General features: G+C 42.8%; 1 protein-coding gene across 5 annotated transcripts in view; it reads left to right on the forward strand.

Annotated features, from left to right (window-relative positions):
- TAOK3 (TAO kinase 3) overlaps positions 1 to 22909 on the forward strand; it is an 84986-nt gene that overhangs the window by 28896 nt on the left and 33181 nt on the right. For all 5 annotated transcript variants that reach the window (XM_086761432.1, XM_086761436.1, XM_086761433.1 and 2 more), the window contains 8 exons: positions 8886 to 8984; positions 10208 to 10419; positions 14206 to 14277; positions 15244 to 15345; positions 15821 to 15866; positions 16551 to 16647; positions 20199 to 20312; positions 21353 to 21444. In XM_086761432.1, coding sequence (XP_086617558.1) covers positions 10300 to 10419; positions 14206 to 14277; positions 15244 to 15345; positions 15821 to 15866; positions 16551 to 16647; positions 20199 to 20312; positions 21353 to 21444 — 643 coding nt within the window. In that variant the 5' untranslated portion in view covers positions 8886 to 8984; positions 10208 to 10299. The remainder of the gene's footprint in view (positions 1 to 8885; positions 8985 to 10207; positions 10420 to 14205; positions 14278 to 15243; positions 15346 to 15820; positions 15867 to 16550; positions 16648 to 20198; positions 20313 to 21352; positions 21445 to 22909) is intronic.

Below are 22909 nucleotides of genomic sequence, written 5' to 3' on the forward strand. Positions count from 1 at the left end.
TGCACAGCGCTGGTGTGTGTGAGCCCTGTTAGAGAGCAGCTGAGAACGTGCTTGAGGGTGAAGAAGTGCCTTCAGCAGCGTTTGTCTGATGCTGAGGGAGCTCAGTGATGAGGAAATCACTCCCGCTTGTCACGTTGAGGTACTGCAGAAGTGAGCACCTTGGAAAGGTTGTGTGTATTTATAAATTCCATCCCCTTAATTTGCTTTTATTCAGATCTGTGGTGATTTGGTTTATGAATGTTCAGTCGGCCGGAAAACTAGCTTCCTATGTCAACGTGTGTGACAGGGAAATCAGCCGAAAAAAAGGCAGCAGATGATCATTCAGCGAGATTGCTGCCCCAGCTCTTTCTAATCTAGAAACCTTGATTTTTATTTGTAGCTGCTGTATTTTTTTGAGTTACCTCAAACAGGTGTTGGTTCTCATTTTATGAGCTTCCGTGGTTTACAAAGCACGGACAGGACTGGCCTCAAAACCTCTGTGGGACCAAAGCACGTGGATGGACACGTGTAGATGGTTCCAGGTAACACCAAACCCCCCTTGCCGTGTGCTCCTGTCCTGCAGAGCTCTGCCCTGCCTCCTGCACCAAGTCACCGTCCGCTTCACTGGGGCCGGCCGGGAAATCCTGTGCCTATGGGTCTGTAACAGGCTCTTGGACTGTTTTATCAGTGTTTTGTGTAAAGCTGGGTGCTCGTGGTGTGCAGTGGTGTTTATGGATGGTTTACTGTACTATGGCAGGTAAAAATATACTTGGTCCTTCCATATTTCTGTGATAACTGCTGCATGTAAATAATTGCTGTAATTGTCATAAGGATGTTAAAATAATCCTGAAGAAGAGGCGTCCACACAAGAGCCATTATATAAGCACGTGATGGCTGATACAGCCAATTTTCAGTTCTTTCTGGGTGTTGAATAAAAGCAGCACGCTACCTTTTTCTCTTTCCAGATTTCCAGCCATCCAGTGCTCTTGTCGTACAGGATAAACACTCTCATTTTGTACACAGTTATTAGATGGTAATAACGATGTTTTGGGCATTAGACATACGTATTTCACTTCTATGTGTGTCTTTTATTGCTAACCATAAAAAATACATATGCTATAAAAGAATAAACTTAAGAAGCCAGTGGGTGAGTCGTGTAATATTAACGACTGATGCTGTCTTGGCTCGTGTGTGCTGGGTTAAGTTTGTTGTGTTTTAATAGTAGTATTGAAATGGACTGAAACTGAATTTTTGTGGGTTTTTCAAAATAAGCTTTTTCGTGTTCAATTCCACTCCTGAAGCAGACTCTGAACACCTGAATGAAACAGATGTGGCCATTTTTAATGATCTGAGCGTGGAAAAAAATTCCTGTAAACGGTTGCAGTTGTGCCCGTTAAATAGGTCAGGAGGAAAGCTGGATGTGCCGGAGTCGGAGTCACTGGGGGCGGACCCAGCTAAAATGATAAACTGGAATAGTCAAAAAGGCTGTTTCCTAAAAGCGTTATCTGTGGGTGGCACAGAGGAGGCAGGAAGGAAGGAGGTCTGTAAAAGGAGAAGTGCGTGGCAGAGAGAGACTCGGGGGCAAAGACCGGGGTGTGTGGCAGGGGGAAGCGTGATGCAGAGAAGATGAGGTGTTTTGGGGGGAATACATGGAGAGCTGTGGCTTTCGCTGCTCCTTACCCCAGCAGCAGTACAAGGTTGGGATGCAGAAGCCTTTCTCTCTAAACCTTGCCAATGGAGAGGATGAACAACATGCTGCACAGTGCAGCTATCTTTAGAAATTAACAGGTTTTGATTTTTTTTTTTATTAATAGTAAGCTCATATTGAAGATCTGTGGATTTTCTTAGAAAAAAAATTATTTTCTTGAGGAACATACTTCACACTTACCTTCTCCTGTCTTATTATACAGAAGGGAGAAAAAAAAAATGCCAGTTTGGTTGATGGTGAGGGCCACTCTGACCCTCCGTGACCAGAGAATGTGTTTTTGGTTGCCCCCACCAGTCTGCATCTGTTTTCTTATTTTCTTACTTTTTGTGAAGGACCAACTGCATGCCTCTCTTTTTGGCCAGTTTTACTGCAGTATAGCTTTCAGAAAACCGGTATCCGAGTTACACTTTTCTTGCAAAAGGAGAATAAACAGTTTTAAAATAGAAATCTATTTTTTCAAAGTCAGCTAGTCTTACAACAAAAGCTACATAGCTGCACTGGTTACATCAAAGGATCCTTGTCACTGTCTTCCACTTACATAAGGAAATCACTTTTTGCCCCAAATTGTGTCACGGGCTTTTCATCTGTGAGTATATCCACGTCCCTCCACTGAAACACACCCTTTCCTCGGGTACCACAGGGTGGCTGTTGAGTTGCGTAATCACACGTTAACCTCGGGTGAATCTGGCTGTTCTCTGCCGTTTCTGACTTACCTTGAGGGACAGATCAAGTCATGCCATCTAGGCTAACAAGGTGGAAACTGTTTGTTGAATTTTGAGCTACGTTGGGGGTTAGGGAAAGGCTGCCTGATATTAACTTTGCTGTTAGAGGTGTTCCTAGGTTCCTTGAAGAAAAAGAAAAACCCCAAACGAAAACCTCACCTTTTTCTTTATGGCCAGTAGCAAAGCAGGACTGTTCCTGGCAGCAGTTTTGAGGCTCTGTTGGGGAGCCTCATTGAAAAGAGGCACCTGAATTTTGAGCTTGAATGCTGACACCACATTTCCTTCTGTGTGCGCAGTTCCCATACTGTGAACACTGCGGATAAGGTAAATATTTCTGGTCCGTGGGTAATGAAAATTCTAGGGTTGTATGAAGTCCTTAGTAAATAAGTGGTGGTGTTTATTATGCAGCCAGGGGGAAAAAAAGCTCAATTTTCACAAGGTGGTCTACCGGAACATGCTACTGGGGAAGACCACCTTGGTTGTCCAGTTTCTTTACCTGCTTTCAAAGAGGTTTGTGGGTGTGAAGGGGTGGTTACCATAGAAAAAAATTACAGATACTCTTGTTGAGCTGGGTTTAACACTTCAGAAGGACTACACAGCGCTCAGAAGTGGGTGTGAGATGAGGGACTATGTTTGTATTGATATAAATGAGTGTATTGGGAGTATCTCAGATGGATGCTGCCTCATTCTCGTCCTGCTTTTTTAAACAACCATTGGATGAAGATGAAAAAAGCGAAACTAAAATGAAGCATGCTGTTTCACGCGTTTTAAAATTCTGTGGAGTTTCATGAAGCAAATTGCAGCAGGACTCACAGTGCTGGTCTTTATGGGAATGTTCATGGAGTCGTGAGCGTTGGATCAGGTGCAGAGAGAAGATGGCACTTTGCCTTTGAACAATGTTGCTTTCAGAATAAGTCTCTGCTAACCTGGGGTACGGCTTATGTCCAGAACGGACAGCTAAACCTGCTGGAACATAAACATGGTGTCAGACTTTGGGGTGTCAACGGCTGCAGCTGCTCTATGGCACACACTGCTGCCTGCGTTTGCCCGGTGATGACTGGATTCCTGCGGTGTGTGTAGCTCCCAGGGTATCTCCACAGCACAGTTCAGAGTAATGTTGCTTTTGGGAAAATTAGAGGATCAGTGGAACTTTTATTTTGTATATCATGCTTTTGCAGAGGATGTTCATAAACAAGAACATTACATTACTTTTTTTGAAGGATTATACTTACTGTCTGGCTGCAGGTCAAGGTAGACCAGTGCCAGAAGTGCCACTGGTTGCTCGCTCCAGTGCCTAATCATCACTCTGCAATTACTGAACCGTAAGACATCAGCCATAACATCTTTTTGGAGAGCAAGGAGAAAGACAACGTCCAGATGTTTTTTGATGCATTTGCATTCTACCGTGTCTTATAATACCCCCAAACTCCCTGCAGTAGCGGGTGTCCTTGCCAGGAGGACTTCCGGTGAGCGCAGCTGGTACAGATTCCTTTGGAAGGCTGGCACGTTGCTTGACTTCGTACTTGTTGAAACATTCCCGATGACTAAAACTAATTGGCTCTTGACTTCAAGCCCATTGGTTTTATGCTTTTATTTTTTTACAATAAGTTTATTGTCTTATTCTTGACGCACAACCACTAGTCATAGAGGAGTTGCAAGTGGAACATTTCCTTTAAAACTACTGCTCCTCATCAGCAGAAGTCGCATCGGTGAAGGTAGGTATCCACAAGAAGAGCTGTGAGTTATTAGTTTAATTTCATATCTCGGGGCACTGTGCGCAGTGGTCACCCCAGTCAGGTTCTGATTCAGGGATTTTTATTAGCGTGAGTAATTTCGTTAACTCTAAATGACCTGATGCGCATGTGAGCACTGGAGAATAACTGAATCAAAGTCTGCGTGTGTCAGGATGATAGACGAAGAGGATTGCTGAGCTGAATGCTTGGCAAAGGAAAATTCTTGCAGTTCTTCTTAAAAGTTTTAGATAGTGAAGAGCTGTGATTGCATCCAAATATTATGCAACTGTTAATAAACATGGTGTAATTGTCTTGAATGTTCTGGGACTTTATTTCCTTGACAGAGCAGAGAAGGGGACTAGTGTGTGTGCCTCAGATGCTAACTACATGGCCAGGCACCTTTGCGCTTATGTTCTGGTTGTGTTATCCGGCTTTCATAGCAGAACGTGTCCTCATGCCTTAACCTGGTCCCCCTGCCACATACCCTCAGGGAGTGCTATCCCGATATCTGCGGAGCTTTTTCAAAGGCTCCGGAATATTCTTTGCTACTGAAGGTCGCTGGGTACCTTCCATTTCTGTTACGTGCTAATTGGGTCGTTTTGCTTGTTAGAAATTGGCAGAAAGGACATGAGAGGACTTGCTGCTTCTAGACCAAGGTGAAATCTCTTCTGACTATATTGGAATCAGTGATTAATTTAAGCAAAGACTGTTTAATACTGTTGCTTCTCGTATATACTGTCAGAAAACGCGTAAGTAACGTGAATTTATATACCAGCTATGTGTATCTCACTGAAGCATTGACGTAAACTAAGAGCTAACGTGCTCTGTTGCTTTCCGTTACATAATGTTAGCTGGGAAATAATTCTTAATCGAAGAAATGACAGTGAGAAGCTTGAAATATGGGATACAAGAGTCTTTCTGAAAAAAAAAACCAGGGTACCCGTTTCTGTGGAGTTCACCCTAGGTGGTGGTCTGCGTGGGAGGGGGTTCGGGAGGGAAAGTCAGCTTAACTGGCTGTACAGGCACTGGGCAAAGGGCTTGTGGATGGCCTCCTTAGCTACCCGTATGTGCAATTAAAGGGAAAAGAAGCTTGTGCTTCTTAAAAAAAAAAAAAAAAAAAACCCCAAACCAACTGAACAAAACAGTTTGAGGTCATGTGTGAGGACTGCAGTGGAACTCATGCCTGTGCCTACTTTGGGCTCAAGAGGTTTGTTACTCAGGACAGGTTTTATCTACTGAGTTCATGTGAGGATTCCCTTCGTAACATTGTCTTCAGGTTTCTGGAGATTTTATAGAGACTGGAATGAAGAAAGGAGACTCTGTGTGTTTGTCATTCTTGGAAAAAGAATTCTGGTGTAAAATTATTCCCCTCAAAATGAAGACGCGAGCTGTGTCACGTCGCTCCTCCTGTGTGTGGAACCTGCTGCCGTTCCACCCTGGTTCCTGTCGTTTGTTTTTCTGCTGGAAGTGGAAAACTTTGGCCTTGTTTTGGGAAGTACTGTGGTGTCGTTAGGAACTAAAATTAATTGTATGTGTTTTCTGTATGCATCTGAAAGGGGCCTGTGGTATTGTGAGACAGAATTCGGTTTTACCAGCCACACACTTGCACTTTACTGGGATGTTGAGACCGAGATGTGTGTAGGGCGTGGAAACCGTGCTGTGTGTGCTGACTGTGCCGTGAGCTTGGGATGCTGGGCAGGTTGCTGTTCTTCAGGCAACTTGAGAAAGAAAGAAGAAAATACCTTAACTCTTCTGATGCCACGCTCTTTGAAGACGTCTTGTTAGCAGTCACAGAAATGGAGCGCACAAGTGTATTTATCTTATGCATGGATGTAGTTTTAGATGATGGAAGATTTGGAAATGCGAGTAGTTCAGCTCCTTTTAAAGGCACTTCCAGTTATGTTTAGTTAATTCCTTTATGTTCAGGTCAGAGTCCTTGCTGTTGTTGTTCATATAGCACCTGGAGGTAGCAAGATAATTTTTTTTGTGCAAACATTTGCAGCAAAGCAGTCATGCGTGCTTTTTAAATGTAAGGGCTGCTTACGATTGAGGAAATATTGCATTTCTTCAAAGTACTGGAAAAAAATATAGTATGTGAAAAGCACCAGGTGATCGTGCCGTTTAGTGTCAATGAGAGAATCCTTGAAACACTACCGTAAGATGGCAACGGGCCAGAGCTACAGCGATAACCGCCCAGTGCACCCATCGAGAAGGGTTCGCCATGGCTGGGTCGCGTTCCTGAGCTGCTGTTTGAGGGGTGGGAGAGGAGGGGAGCAGTGCAGCGCGCGGCTCTAGGCAGAATGGCTTAATTAGTTTGAGAGCATAATCGCCTCGCACGTGTAGTTTTCAGTGCAGTTCTTCAGCATCTCCCTCCCGCTTTAGGCGTTTCGGCGCTGAGCGGGCCGTGGGTTGCCTCACGCATTTCCCATGAAGTACCACGTTTTAAAGTAACTGCTGAATTTGCTCTTAAAGTAACTGCTGAGTGTCACTGGGAAACAGAGACATTGCCATGTAGAGGTGTGCAGTGTAACACTCTCTTCCCAGTTGTAGCTGGAATAATCTTAGGCCTTTAAAAAAAAAAAATTCAGATTTTCATAATATGTTCTGTAACTTTCATTTGAGAATTATTTCTTAGATAACCTTTTAAATATTTTTCTTAGTATTATTTCTGATGCTGAATTTACTCTCAAGAGTTCATCCTATCTTTCTGGCCCCTTGCAGTATTTCAGAAATGGGCAGAAGCAGTTTTTCCCCCAGGGCAGGAATTGTCACGAGTAGCGGTTGATTGAGAGCTTTCATTTCGAGGTAAGCCGTGTAAGGCATCTCCAGGTGGCTTTATCTGAACAAAATGCTGATCTCAAACTCTGAAATTCTTGAGTCACCTGTCACTTCTGTAAGTTGGGGTGATTAATGCTGTTTTCATTTGAGGTGTTTGGGGCATGAAGCGGCTCAAATGCTGCTGCTTTTTGAAGGATGAAGACTAAGAATCAAGCTTCTAGTAGAAATTGATTCTTGAGGTGTTAATTCAGTAGTTTGATGACTGGAAGAACTTGCTTAAACTGACCGTACCTTGAACTTGAGTTTTCCTAACAGCATTCGACTCCCGTAATGCTCTATTTCGTTTAAACCATCTTTCTTTCAGTCTTCATGTCTCTAGAAGGGAGCTGTAATCTTAAGAATGAGGGACCTTGCCAGCTTGCCTCAAAGCAGTGTGGTTTGTACCTTTTCCATCTGACGCTGTCCCGCGCTTCACTTGCCCGTGCGAAGGATTCTGTGCGTGTGCCGAGAGGCGCCGCTGCCCCACGGGGTTTTTTGGAGCCGTCGGTGATCGTGTTCGAACCAACAGGAGACAGGTTACTCTTGATACGCTTTCCGTCCTAAGTTTTTCTGGTGATCATTACTGGAAAATGATAGTCCTGTTGAGAAGATCTCCTTATCGTACAGCCTCGCTATATGTCTGTCCCCACTGGAAAATGACATTATTAACTTTTAAGTATTGACATGTAGTTTCCCATTTCAAACACTGATTTATCCTTGGATATGAGAGCTGCACAGATTGTCTTTATGGGAGAGAAGTTCATTTGACAGGAGATGCATAAATTGTTTTCTTCCTCGGTTTGTTTTTATTGTTCTGAAGCCAAATGGATTTTTCACTTGGCTGAAGAATGCCAGACCTGAAATACTGCATTCTTTGCCCTGTCTGCAGGCGTGTAGCAAATGTAGCACCTTTGGGTGAGGCCGATCAGCTGAGAATGAATAATCACGTCATTCATCTGGCTTTTGTCTGTAGTTTATTCCTGGTATTTTAATTTTTTTAATTTTTTTTTTTTTTAAACTAAGCATTGCAGATCCTTTTTCTAGAGCTCTTCAAATAGCATTTTAGCAGCTCAATAGTATTGCCTAGTCTTGAAGACAGTAGACAAAAATAGCATTTTTTGGTAGTGTTAGCTACCAGCAGGAAGACTTCTGCTCATATGTTTTTTCCTAATAATGAGTGGATTATTTAGACTGTTTGTCAGTAATTCGAGTGTATATTAATTTAGATTTTTGCTATTTAGCTGTTGCAGTGTGCTTTACTTGTGAAATGTTTTTCCTCTGATGATAACCGTTTCTGCGAGGGCAAGCCGATTCCAAGCTCGGTGTGTTTGCCTCTGCTGTGGCCGTGGCTGTTGGGATGTTGCCGCTCCGGTGGGAATGGGTGACCGCAGGCAGCTGCATCCCTGACCGTGAGCAATCCAGCCCTGAGCTCAGCTGGGGGTTCTGACTTCCATCCTTTTTCATCTTTTCATTGTTCATTCTCTCGCCAGCGGAATCCAACAACATTTGATTTGTTGATGCCTAGGACTGTCTTTGAAGCGTTGTATGTCATCAGGTACAACGCTGAGCTCAATAATACCCAGCTTTGTGACCTTTGCCTTTTTTATAACCAATCTAAAAAGCGTAGTCTGAGAGCAAACTGCCACATGCCTCCTGTGGCCCAGCAAGCTCAGGAGTCTTTGACATTTACCCTCCTTTCCTGGTTTCCTGTCTGACGGCGATACACAACACGCCGCGGGCTGTAGAGCACAGGAAGCGTGTGTCTTCACCTGAAGATCACCACCAGCTTTCACAGCCGGGACCGCTTTGGGCTGCGCTGTCAAGTGGTGCCCTGATAGTCGTGGTCCTTTCTAGATGTAATATCTCTGTGTATTAGAATGTGGTCTAAAACTTTTGCTAAATACTGGTATTTGTTCTCCTTTGCAGAATAAGAGAGCACAGAGAGTCTGGGAGGACGAGAGCACAGGACAATGCTGCTGAAAGGAATCTGAGCCACAGAGCATGCTTTGTGCCACAGCGACCCAGGTACGCTCCGGCAGAGCACCCTGCGCACCTCTGACGAACCGGTTTGTTGTGCCGGTTGCTCCGTTACTTACCGTCCTGAGCCAAGGAGGCTTCCTCAGCCCCACACCAAAATTATGCTCTGCTTTCATTGTTCCGTCCGGATGGCACTTGCATTCTGAAACCTTCTAAAGCCTTTTATGTGTATTTTAATTTTGATTTTATCCGATTGCTAAATTTCAGCTGGTCTCTCTTTAAATGTAACACTGGCTTATATCTCGTGTTTGGCTGAACACGTCAGTGCATGTTTTCAGAAGTCTTTTATGCACAGAGATGATGTGGTCTCAGTAAATGAGGTGCTGAACTACGTATGTGGAAGTAGTTTTGAGACTTGCTCCAGACTGTTAGAAACTGCTCCAGCTGACTCACCTGCAGATAAGCTGCTGGGTTGCAGAAGTCAAAAGCAGATTGGCAGAGGCATCCGTCACTTCCTTGCACACCAGTGTCTAATGAACCAATGGGATTTTTTTCAAGATGTTTTGATAGGAAATGTGAAACTTTCTCATATTTCTCTTTTTTCCATAAATAAATTTTTTGAAGATCAATATTTAAAATCTTTATTTAAGTCCAGCTTAGTTCTATACTGTCTAATTACATACTTATGCTAAAGGAAGATGTTAAGGAAGTAAAGATCTCCATACATGGTGGAGTCTAGGATGTTCCAAAAGCAATCTTATGACCCGGGAGCCACCGCCATCCCACTGCACTAGCTGACTTACAGCTCTAGAAAATAAATAAATAACTCGATCATATGAGTGTGAAGTGTTTCTGCGGAATAGAAGCTTTTCTACTGGCACCAGCTGGCAAGTGGGAGTAGAGAAACAAAGCAAACAAACAGCAGAGAAAAGTAGGAGGAACAATGGTGAGAGTCTAAAAACTGACACATTGGGATGAAGAATAACAAACTCGTGTCACAGGATGTTTTGCGTAGCAACAGGACTCTTGTCTTTGAGTGGACTTCAGTGTAGCTGCAGCACTCGCTTCCTGTGTGAGATAAAGAGCTGCTGTACTCTGAATGCGTTTTAATCTCCATATCTAAATTGCACTAATAATTTAAAAGAATTAGCTGAAGGAAACGATAGTGAGGTCTATTGCTCCTGAAAGTGTTTCCTCTTATTTTGCTGTCAGAGGAGCGAGAACAGAAACGTGCGTAAAGGAAATGGATTAAAGCTGAACTTTTTCACCAGGTGCTGAATGCTGTCTACAAACTACGTTGTCGATGAAGGAAGAAGTTTATTGGGAACTGAAAGCGCGAACTAGTGCATAATACTGTTCCAACATGCGCAAAGGGGTGCCAAAGGACCCGGAAATAGCTGACCTGTTCTACAAAGATGATCCTGAAGAAATATTTGTGGGTTTACATGAAATCGGACATGGAAGTTTTGGAGCTGTTTACTTTGTAAGTATAGTTCTTTACCTCCTTTTTAGAAAACAAAACCATTTTAAGTGGCATCTTAGAGATTTTTTTCAGCATTTGTAAAAGGGAGTGTCCTTTGAGTTCTTAGTGCTTTGTGTGTATTAGCTTTCTCGTAACACATCTCAAAAAATAAGTGTTTCCAGAGCGCTCCTGAGCTCTTTGCTGTTGCAGCTGGGTTCGTAGGAGCAGCTGACTGCAGTCTTACTAGTGCACCCAGCCATTCAGGTTAAGTATATGGTATCTTGGGCTGCCTGATGCTGGAAGTTGGCTTTAAGCAGTTGGAAACTAATTTGCCAAACTGGAATTTCAAGATACTCTACTTGGTGTTCATATGCTTGTAAATAATTGCAAATTAATAGACATAGTGAATTAATGATTCAAAATACATTTGGAGTTAGAGGTATCTTTGAAGTACCACTTTGTTTTGCCACCCTCCTTGTCCCCATGTTCATCTCCTAACATACTGTCCTCAATAGCGAATGCTTGCATGGCAAAAGCAAAGAGAAAGTCCGAAGAGGAATGAGAATTAAAGCGGGAAGGATATATCAAGGCAACAGTTTAATCTGGAAAGCGAGAAGAGTAGTGCTTTTACGATTAGTATCAGACAAAGCCAAATCCAAAATGCTGGATTTGGAAATAATTATAATCCAATCGCTATCAGTGAAACTAAAATAGAATGCACTACAAAAAAAAAAAAAAAAAATCAAAGTCAAATTAAAACTGCTTGGTAGCGTGGCCTGCCACTCTAAATGATCAAATTCACTAGAAATATCTGAATATCAGACATAAAAGTATTTAGATAAGTACTCTTACACCTGTAGCTCCAGAGCTTGGTAGTAACTAGCATGAATTACTTGCAGGCACTCCAGCTCACTGTTTATCGTTGTGTTCAGCATTGGAGGGGTTGGTGGAACTGCTGTTAGAACAGGAGAGGAGCCTGATATTTTGTGTAAGATAAGCAGTGCCTGTGTGTTTTGAGGGATAACGATGTAATTCCTCCATGTATAATCTGGTAGTGATGATACAGGGGCTTCTGCCGTGGGGATTGTCAGCAGTGGGAGAGGCGCTTTTAGATGTTGGGGTAAGTGACAGGTCAGTGAAAGTGTGATGCTGAGTGTACTACATGTGTAAGAGTGAGGCTGTAAGACTTACAATACGTGTTGATCCACTCTGTAAGAAGAGCAAGCATCTTTTTAGATGGGAGTAGGGAGGTCCTCCTCAGTGAGCTTTCAAAATCAAAGGGAAAGGATGCATGGTATGCTTTAGGGTAAAGATGAAGTAGGGAAGGTGCCACCTTTATCATTCAGCTCTGGTGTTCAGGGAGTTCCTCGTACTCCCAGAGGAAGAGCGTGAGGAGTGTTAAAGATCCGATCTACCAAGCAGGCTAAACAGCTGAGATGTCGCTATGGTTAGGTAAAAGGCTGGCGCTTCCCCGATGCTTCTCCTCCTCCTTTCCCTGGATGCTTTATTTAACTGGTCTGTGCTTTAAAAACATGGGAGAGTTCAGCCAGACTGCAGCTTCTTGCAGTATCCTAGCAGCAGCTGCATCCTCCAAGCAGGATGGTGGTGGCAGTCACGCCTGTAGTAATATTGCTGTAGTGGCACAGTAATTAGCTGCATCGCCACAGTTCGTTGCCAGTCTGAAACATAAGCTTTCCTTCCTGTTGCATAGAGCACTTGGCATCCAGTAAATGGTTCTTCGGAGTCTTTGCCCTGTCCTGCTGCGTACGTAGGTCACAAATAGGAACTCACCTGTCCGCAGTTCTCGGTGTGCGGTACCCTGGGATCCATCCGTTCGCCCGGAGAAGGTCTCTAGCTGTGCCCTGCTTCTTGTGGGTCATGCTAGGGCTTTTCCCGACCGTGCAGGGGATGCTGGGCATCCCTGGTTTGTTTTTCTTCCTTTTCAAAAGCTTTTGTAGCCTGTCTTACATCTTGATTCCTACACATCTTGGAGGAAGGCAGGGGCTGAGAGTAAGATCTGGGATCATCGTGGCAAGATGGCAGGGATCTTGAGGTGCTTGGTAGCAAAAGAGAAGAAGACATCAAAAAAAACCAAAAACCTTTGAAGGAGTAAGGCTTTCTAAATCATCCAAAAGAATGGGAAGAGACTTCAGATACATAAAATGTGCAGGGCATGGATTGTTATGCTCTTGCTGCGTCTCTTTGACCTTTTTATTTAAATTGGTACTGACACTACAACAAACAGCAAATACATTGGTCTGTATCCTGTCACCGGTGTTATTGTGGATGAATATGTTTATTCTAGTATAAACTTCAACTTAAGCTTAAGTCTTGCAAGCTCTTTAGTTTTCTAGTATACTGTTGCCAAGGCTTGGCAAGATAATTCGAAATTTCTCTTGTTGCGTGAAAGAAATGATACTTTATATATCAGAAGGCTAAGGAAAAAATATGTTGCATCTCACAAGGTTCTGAAGTTGATGCTAACTTGACTTGAAATCAACTTAAGTTCATTTTGCCCTTGACTTCAAAAGAACAGTTTTCATCAAAACCAACCTACTTACGTCCATGGTAGAAATATGGAAAAGTGATAAAGCAGGTGAGGGCAGTGTAAAGAAGGTTTTGCAAGCAAAATAAGTGGGTAATTCTGTCAAGTGCCCTTGTACAGTCCTTGAAGTTATTTCAGCCAGGAGGGTCCCAAGTGCTGGGTACAGCAAGAACCTCACCCACAACTGTGAGAGGATGGCAGTGTGCCATTCGGCAAAAAGTTACGGCTGAACTGAGAGATACCACATTAATATGAAGATACTTGGAATTAATGTAACAGAAATACTTGGAAGCTTCTTTAGAACACCAGCATTAATTCAGCCATTTGAGTGAAATACTCTTGATCTTTTATGTGCTGAATCGGTGTGGGGAGTGGCTAGGAAGGGTTTTACCTGATCCAAAAGCTATTTGTTTTCAGCCTTCTCTAACTCACTTGAGGAGCGTGCGCTTTGAGGAGTCTGTGTGTCGGTTCCCTTTAGTAATTCGTGTGCTCTGTTGCTTCACCCAACATCATTTTTCTTTGAAGTCCCTGAAATCATGAAATGTATCTCATGAAACAGATCTCGTTAATTTGTTACTTATCTTCCCAAGCAGCTGAAAGAAATGCAGAAATTAGGGCAGTGCCAAGCCAGGCAAGCAGAGCTCTTTCTGAAACTGAGTTTTCAGCCTCCAGTCACCGTCCCTGTACCGTACAGGCAGCATGAAAGTAGAATTTTGATGCCTGAGTAATACTCACTGCAAAACTTAGATCTGGTGCAGTGAAAGGAAGGTTGCTTTTTTTTTAAATTGAGATAAATTCCAGAGAAGCATCGTCTTGAAACTGGAAATTGAAATAGCTGTTTAAGAATATCAATGTTGTGGGGGAGTTTTGGGTGAAATTACAGATATTTTGATACACCTCTTTGTTTCTTTGGAAAATATTTTTCCAAAGCTATGTCTAAAACTGGTTTTACTGCAATTCCAGTAAAACTATTTTTGTGTTCTCAGTAGATGCAATATTGGGCCTTGGTTTGCATATCGGTGGAGAGGTAGTAAGGACAGAGAGAGGAAGAGTGGATATGGACAGATAGATGAAGTCAGGAAAAAGTGTCATATTAATTGTCTGGTAAGTCTTACAATGAGAAAGATCTCTCTGAAGAGTAGGAGCTTGCAAGGATGCGATACAGGAGAAAAAAGCCTGTATTTGCCAAAGGCACAGCTCACTCCATGGGGAGGAAAAAACCAGAAACTTTTAAGTAATCTATTTCTTTCTCCCTACTGCAGGCTACAAATTCCCACACTAATGAGGTGGTGGCAGTCAAGAAAATGTCCTATAGTGGAAAGCAAACAAATGAGGTAAGAGAAATAAAGCCAATTCTGCATGCAGAAGCTGTTGCAACCATAACATGAGAAGTGAAATGAGCTGCGTGTTTCATTTGACGCCAGCAGAGCGGCTTTTTAATGGGGAAGCTGTTGCTCACTTCCATAGGAAGCATGGAGGTTTGTGGAGGGAAAATGAGTTTATGCAAATTTTGACAAATAGTTCAGTTTAAGGAAGTGCATGGGAATTCAGAATGCTTGTATGGTGGTTATTTCAGGAATAATTTAAGTGTGTTGAGAGCACACTGGCTTCAGGAGCTGTAACCACAACTCTTTGAGGTGTGGACTGAAATGCGGAGCTGACTTGTAACGCTTTTCAGGATCTGTGACCTAAAATTGCATAGACCTTGTATTCAGCATATCAGTCTCACTTCAACTGTTGCTTATTGATTGTTCTTCTTATTTTTGCGTTGTGGTGCTTTGGACTTGGATGGGTGGTTCATTTGGATTCGCTCATTGACGTGCAGCAAACCTGTCTGTCTGTTAAGAGCAAACAGGGATCTTTTAAACTCATTTTTCCTTGCTTACCTGTTGGTCTCCCACGTGTGCTGAGGTCTTCTAAATGTCAGTGGCTTTGTGCTGTGCTACGGAAGGAAGCGACCAGCAAAGTGCTGCTATCTGTGGCACGTATTGTATAGGTGGTGGTGTCTCTTGGGGCAGGTGGGTTTGTTCCGAAGCTTGAGACCAATGCAATATGCAGATGGTTCAATATGCAAAATGGTAGCAATGCTTCGAGTAAAATGTATTGCCGTTAGTGAGAAAAACAAATATTCCTCAAGCTATTTAAATATGTCTGAGGGCAGGGGATCTCAGACAGCTGATGTACAGTTGTGCTTGTGCAACTGTGACTCTTGCCATCTTCACATTGTGTGATGTGTGAGGGTATGTAGGGGACTAAGCAGAGAAATGTATTCATACCTTTTTGCTTTTTTTTTTAATTAGAAATGGCAGGATATCATCAAAGAAGTCAGGTTTCTACAGCAGCTGAAGCACCCCAACACCATAGAGTATAAGGGCTGTTACCTGAAAGAGCATACAGCATGGGTGAGTGAGCAACGTGGCACGTAGAGGTTTTCACGAGCAGAAAATGGCCAGTATGGCAATCAAATACTCAGTACACGCAGTGTCTTTCCATGCAGCGGTATTCATCCCACGCTGTCTGTAGTCCCTTTCATCTAAAGAAGCTTCCAGGTAATTTAAAGGGAATAGGTATTGAGGATATGGGAACAAATCCCTGCTTCTCTGAGGCAGACCTCTGTGTTCATGCAAATTAAACAATTATGGAACATCCTCTACAGTATCTCCCTACAGACACCTCAATGCCTAAATCTTCTTTACAGCAATGAAAGATGTCTTGACGTTGCAGGAACGTTTGGAGCATTTTATTTTGTTGATTGCTTATTGCATTTCTTGCAACTTCAGGTTTTATTTGTTTCTACTGTTTCCCAGCCATTCAAGTACTGACTGTTTGTGAGGGAGTGTCTACCCTGTTATTTAAACGCATGCTTTCTTCTTGCAGTTGGTTATGGAGTACTGCCTAGGATCAGCTTCTGATTTGCTAGAAGGTAAGTTTTATATAGTCTTTATTTTTCTTTTTCCTAGTGCCCCTTCTGAGTATAGTGGGAGGCTGGTTTCTTACAGAAATTCTAATTATTATATTAGTTTGTTTATAATTACAGATGGTTTTGTAGAACAAGAGACTGATACAACCTCAGAACGAGAGCAGCAGCACCTGCAGAGGAATAGGGAATTTAAGCCCAAGTTTGCAAACACAAGTACTCTTTGTGGGCCACATCTTCTGTATCTAAGACACAATCTGCCAAAGGCACATGCTGGTCATATCCAGGGATATATGGAAGGTGCTTTGAGGCATCTCTTTGTAGCTCGTATTCTTAATTTTCCTGTGCTTTGGCTATTGGGGAAAAAAAGTGGGAGGTTTTCCTTCCTAAGGACCAAACGAGTATTTCAAAGAAATGTGGCAAGCTGCAGTCTCCTGGTGTTGACAGTAACTGTTGGCCCTAGCAGGAATGTGAAGAAAAATGTAGTTTCTCATGGTGCAAAATACATCTACAGGCTGTGCTTAGACTCAGAGCTGCTAATGGCCATCCAGCCATAGGAAACTGGTATGGTGCAGATGATGTTCACCTCGCAGCTGGCAAAATTGGTGGGGTTCCTTCTCTTTCAAAACACTTTCTCAGGAAAAGATCACGCTTACCTTCTTACAGTTTTTCTTCACTTTTTTTCCGTAGTTCACAAGAAGCCACTTCAGGAAGTGGAGATTGCTGCCATCACCCACGGTGCCTTGCAGGGGCTGGCCTACCTGCACTCTCACTGTAAGATTCACAGGTAAGGCTACAGCTCTACGCTCCTAGATGTGCTTCATCTTCCATTCTGGAGTCTGAAAATTATTTTGCTGTGTTTAAGCAACTTTGGTAAAGGTTACTCTACTAAAATTTTCCTCTAATGAACATGTCAGGACTCCTAATGCCAGGGTAGAGGTATAAATAAAAGCTGTTAGCTGTTAAGGAGTGCATTTTTTTTTTGGCTGAAATAACTTCACGTGGCTAAATCCTGTGCTGAATTCTCTTCCATGTTAGCAGTTTTTCTCTGCAAGCCCCAGTAACAAAGAATACACGTGAACGTTGTCAGTAAACAGTGACAGGAAGATACCACCCTAAATTTGCCAAAGTGGAGTTACAGAGCTAGGTTGTTTTTAAGACTAGGCATTGTGAGAATTTTTTTACACATGGTAGGTAAAAGTTTATGCTTTCAGAAATCAGTTGATGAAAGCGTTAAGTCAAGGGTAAAACTACCTTAAGAGAAATCAGGCAGAGCAAGACTTTATAGCAGGCTGCTCATGGTTGCAGCTTCTGGATCCATCTCTCACAATGTGGTATTTTTTTCAGGAGTTTGGATTTTTTTGACTCATTTGTCAACAATGTTGCATGTTCTCATTTTATGGGGTTTTTTTGGTCTAATTTTGGGTACTAGTGATACATCAGGGACTTGTGAAATGAATGAGAACTAGATTAGTGTAATGAGTGAAGAGGCAGCTTGAGACTAATTTATGAGGCCAAGAGCCTCTCTGTAGCCTACTGGCAAGCTTGAGGTGGAAAATTGCTATATCTGAGGCTGAGACAGTGAGGGATTTTTACAGAGACAGGAATTATTTGTCCCTTCTTAAAGTAACTATTTGGGCCATACCTATACATGGCTATTAAATATTATTTAAGGAAAATATTAATTTAAACACGAATGCCAATTTAGGAAATTAAAATAAGATTATTTTTGATCAGCCCTTTGCATATATGCCCTTATTTGAGCATAAAAATACTTGTTCTGAAGTATTTTGAATGCTTTCCAAGTCCATTGAGTTCTTATTTATAGTAAATGACTCCCTGTGTGGACACTACCGAGAATTAGCTTTTTCTCGGTACTCGTTAGGACTTTCTAACGTGGTGCAATTAACGTGCTGTAAATTCAGCGATTTCACATAATGAATATGAGCTGCTCTGTGTGAACTTCCCATTAGTGTGCCTGTTGCCTATCAAGAACCAAGCTGGTTATTTCTCGCTGGAAAAAGTTGCTTTGCTGCTGCAGTGTGCAGGGAGCGACCGTAAGGAAAGTTCCTGCTGGAGGTACCGTGCAGGTTTTCCTCCAAGGGGTTTTCTCCCTTTTAACTTCTGAGAGGGGAAGGCAAGTCTTCTCTTTCAGAAAAGAGGACTATCAAGGGATTTCTAGTTTTCTGACAGATGTATCTTAAAAAGGAGAGGTGGAAGAGCCATTTCCTAGCTTTGATCAGCAGTGAGGCGCACGGTGCTGATGTGCACAACTTGCAGGGGAATCCTCACCCGGAGGAGAACACCATGCTCACCTCTGCCATGGCAAGGTCCAGGAGCATGGAGATCAGGAGAGCAAAGGCTGAATGAGAAGGGACCTGGCAGCTGGGACAGCTGTGGTTCCCCTGCCCCACAGCAAGGAAGGCAGAGCGAGCGTGACCTAGAATGGAGGGACACCTTGTGGAGATGCAGGACAAAGCAAGTCTGGAGCCTCACCTCCTGAGCTCCCTGAGCATCTCTGCTACCACTTAGTTCGTGTCAGGCTATGGGATGGCAAAGGAGGAGGTTGTTTTCTGTTTAATTGCAGATATAAAGCAAACCTAAGTTAGCAAATATGTTTGATACCTAACGCGGCCGCTGAGTCCGCTGACTGTTGGACGGTGAAGGTAGCAGTGGAGATGACAGCAAAGAGGACAGCCTGTGCTGTCTCTTCTGCACTTCTAAGGTGTTCGTTCTTGCACATAGAAATCTTTAGCACTTGTCCTCCAGCAGAAGCGACAGATGCATAGACTGAAAACATGAAGACGTGTCAGGACATGTTTGAGTAGCACATGTGTGCAAAAAAAAATTCCATCATACTGATTCTGAAGTGATACTGTCCCTGGGAATGGGGCATTAGAGGTTCTTACCTTGGCTCTGCTGAAGTACTGTAGGTGGATTCCCGTCTCTGTGGCTCTCTTTAGCCTCTCTTTGTCCTTGCTTTGCTTGTCCTGTGTGCTGCCCTTTGGAGACAAAAGCATCTCCCCAGTGTTTGTATCGCGCTAGATGTAAAGGGTCTTTCAGCTTGCCTGCTCTTTGGCTCTGCAGCAAAGCTGGATTTATATTTGACACACAAATCGTTGCTTCAACCGCTGTATGATAACTCAGTCTATGCTCTGCCTCTGCAGCAAATACAAGATCGCTTTGTTTCCCCTCAGATTTGTCTAATTTGCTCGGTTTCCACAGGGTCAGAGTATGAGTGTGTTTGGCAACACAGAGCAACTAGTTTGTGTTGGAGGTCGTCTACTCCTCATAAGTGGTTTTGATGTTTAAGGACTTAGAGTTGAACAATAGATAAGAAAAGCTGATATTTTTCTTGATGCATTTTTTTGTATAAAGACATTTTCTATAATGACATTCCAGACTGTACGGTGTATAAGGCCTGACTGCCAGGGAACCCTTACACGTATTCCATTTATTTTGAGGCTGTGCTAATGCAAAAACCAGTTGCTGAGATGGTGCTGTGTAAAGGTGTCTGTGGCATACCCGTGTGCAATTTCCTCCTTGGTATCAAGGTGCTGTGTCAGGGTTTTAAGGAACTTTAATTATATTGTGATTTTCAGCTGACTGTGTGTAAGTAGACCTGAATTTCTTAAAGCAATCCTCATTCTTCTGTATCAGATGGGTGAAAGAAAAATATTTTGGGTATAGCAGACAAATCTGCAGAAATCCTAGGTATTAAAAGTAAATGGTGCTTAAGGTGAGTTCATCCCTAACTCTGAACAGAGTCATTGCCAAGTGTCTTGGAAGGTATGCAAATTGAGTTAACCTTTCTCAGCATTTCATGGGCAGTTAATTTGAAATTAACCCACTTACTGCTGGAATTTGGAAATTTCTGGTACCAAGCGTATGGAATGTATCTTGTGCCTTTTGTATAGCAGTAGCTCCGTTATTGTTAACCTCCTAAATGTATGAATTGTCTGAGAGTTGTAGGAAGGCTAAAACAAGGGAGCCTAGGGCATTTGAAAGATGAAAATAACGTCTGGTATCGTTAAAGTGTCGCAGCTGGGTGTTAAGATGCATCTCTCCTGGATCCTGGTTTGGGGCCTCAACCTTGCAATCATGGCTCATCTCTTCTCTTCCCTCACCCCCTGCTCTTTTTGGCTGCAGCCAGATTTCCATTCTGAAAAAAAGCCATCTATCTGATTTCTCTAACTTTCCATAACAGTATATTTCTAAATATTCTCAGATTTTTGAGTGTTTAATTGAGAAAAAGTTAGTGGACTTTCATGTGTTTGTAAGTTTTTGAAAGTTACTCTACTGTAACCAGAAGTATACTTTTCTTTTGTTCTTTTAAAGGGATATTAAAGCTGGAAATATTCTTCTAACAGAACCAGGTCAAGTGAAACTAGCTGATTTTGGGTCTGCATCCATAGTCTCCCCTGCCAATTCTTTTGTGGGAACGCCTTACTGGTGAGTAAAGCCTGCAATACTTCACTCCTTTAATAAGACTGCTCTCTTTCATTTCCAGCGTTTCACAATCTGAAAATAGTATCTGGCATAAGAACTTTATTAACCAACCAGTTTTCTTAAAATCCTTGTGTCCAGCTCTTCAGGAAATGCCCGTGAGTAGAGGTAGGCTGTGCAGCACTTGGAAATGGCACCAGTTAATGTTTCGACTGTTGTAATGCCAGTGGCTTAAAAATTATTAACACTTGCCATAGGTAACGGAGCAAAGACAACCGCACGGAGAAAGGGATCCTATTAATCTGACCATGGAGACTGGAAGTCACACAGCTGCTTAAATTCTGTTTTGAAGAAACTCGCTTAAGGGTCACTTGAGTTGCTTGGCATTCTTAACATAGTGAACCAGCGTAGCTTTATGCTCCACTTATTTTTGTGGCAGACGCCCCAGGCACTGATGAGAGGTCACCTATCACCCAACCTCTGAACAAGTCCATTTGGCAGGAAGCCCGCTTCAGCTTTGAAGAACAGAAGTTAAGAGGCTGAATTTTTGCAGGCTGGGCCCAATGCTTCTTTTTGCCCCAACTCATCCCTTTATCCTGGACCACTGTATTTCCCCACTGTTCCAGATTTCCCTGTTCCTTTCATAGCTACTCACAGGCTGCATATACCTGCTGGAAAATTCTCCTGGTGTGCCACCATTTCTGGTGAAAGCGATGCCTTTAGGACTCTCCCAGCCCTTGCTGTCTGCCTGCAGGCACCATGCCTTTGAGATTGGTGTGGGTCTCCCATGCACCAGCATCTTTCGCTAAGAGCACAATGATCAGGTTGTCCTCTTACTTTCCTTTCTTACAACTGCCTCTTGGAAGAGTTGCTAGTGCAGGCAAGCGTCGTTTCGTTTTGGTGTGGCTTTACTCAGTTCCATGCTGGCTCTTTACGTTCTGGTCCGCTGCGCTGCTGAAGATAATGAAGCCGTCTCACTTTAAGCTGTATGCTGGGAGTCAGGATTTGTATCCCCTAACCTGCGTGTTTCGCACTGTGGTTGGTAGGATGGCACCAGAGGTGATCCTTGCTATGGACGAGGGACAGTACGATGGGAAGGTGGATGTCTGGTCTCTTGGGATCACGTGTATTGAGTTAGGTGAGTAAACTCTTGGCAGTTGAGATGAATAATTAACTGTCTGCAGTATTTATTACGAAGCCCTGAAAAATGGAAGATTCTTACTCCCCTTAAGTTTCTTTAGTTTTATTTGTTTGTTTTCTTTTCAAAGCCTGCCTTGGAAAGCACTGACTGTTGAGTTAAATCATTTACTCACTGGCAAATCAAGAGCAAGCCACTAATGCTCCTCTGCTTTAATGTGAATCTGATCTGCTCAGTTATTCCCTTAATAACTAGAGGATTCTAGTCCTTCCTGAGAAGAAATTATGGTTTCTAGTCTGTATTTTTCAAGGTAGCTTTTGAGGAAGTTGTTCCAGCTATTATGTCACAGGAACTGGTGTCCTAAGAATTGTGTGTCAGAAGGGACCTACACTTAATTTTCAATTCTTCTCACTTCCCCACTCTCTGAAACAAAAATCTTCAGTCTCAGCTGAAAGTTTGTGACATGAATCAACGTGGGCAGGTTCTTTATGTGAGAAGAAAAGGATTTGCACTGCAAAGGGCAAATGATGCGCATCCACACAATCTGAAGCGGATGTGGATGTGAGAGCAGGTATACAGAGCAGGCGTGTGCGCTTGAAGTTTGGATGTTGACATTGCGTGTGCTGAGTAGAGTATTTTCAGAGATACTCTTGATAGGGATTGTACTTAACAGCAGTGCATCAAAACCTTGTTTGTGAGGGCAAATTCACTGAAAATGTTATTGATAAATGTTTAATCAGCAGAAATATATATGAGATAGCGAAGAGGGGGATGTACAGAATAGGAAGAAATGTTGAGCCCAGTATGGAGATGGTAATGGTGTAAATGGCTAGTTAACTGCCAGTGTTGTATTCCCTGTGTCAGCACTAATGCCTTGCTGACACAGTCTGGATTTTGAGATAAAGAATGCAAAAATCAGAAGTTCTAAACTTTGGTACTTCCACATGACCACGGATTATTTTTTCATGTGGAGTTTAGACGTGATATGGCCTTTCACGGATTAAATCGGAGGGGTAGAATAGATACTGTGCTGCCCTTCCCTACGTAGGCACTGAGTCTTGACAGTAGAATTTCTATGGAGCTTCTCAGTCAAGAGCCTCAAAGTCATTTTTTATAGTTGTTAGGTTTGCTTTTTTTAATATTAACCTTTTTGAGAAGTATTAAATTTTTTTTTTTTAAACTTTGAGCTTTGCCTTTGCATGATTCTGTATCTGAACATGAGGTCAGGTAGCAGTGGTAGGAAATCTCTTGTTGAGCACCACTTGGCTTTCTTTGAATGCTGATGTCGTAATTTCTTGTGTAGCCGAAGACAGAGTAGTGCTTAAAGAAAAGAAAATGTGGTGGTTTGTGTGCATGCTGCATGTCAAGGACAAGTGATTGCTCTGACCTGACATGAACTTGAAAATCCTGGCGTCGTGGGCTGATTGGCATGACTGACCATAGATGATGGTGAAAATTAGCCTTC

This window comes from Chlamydotis macqueenii, chromosome 17 (genome assembly GCF_036417535.1).
Source record: "Chlamydotis macqueenii isolate bChlMac1 chromosome 17, bChlMac1.mat, whole genome shotgun sequence".
Classification (NCBI taxonomy): domain Eukaryota; kingdom Metazoa; phylum Chordata; class Aves; order Otidiformes; family Otididae; genus Chlamydotis; species Chlamydotis macqueenii.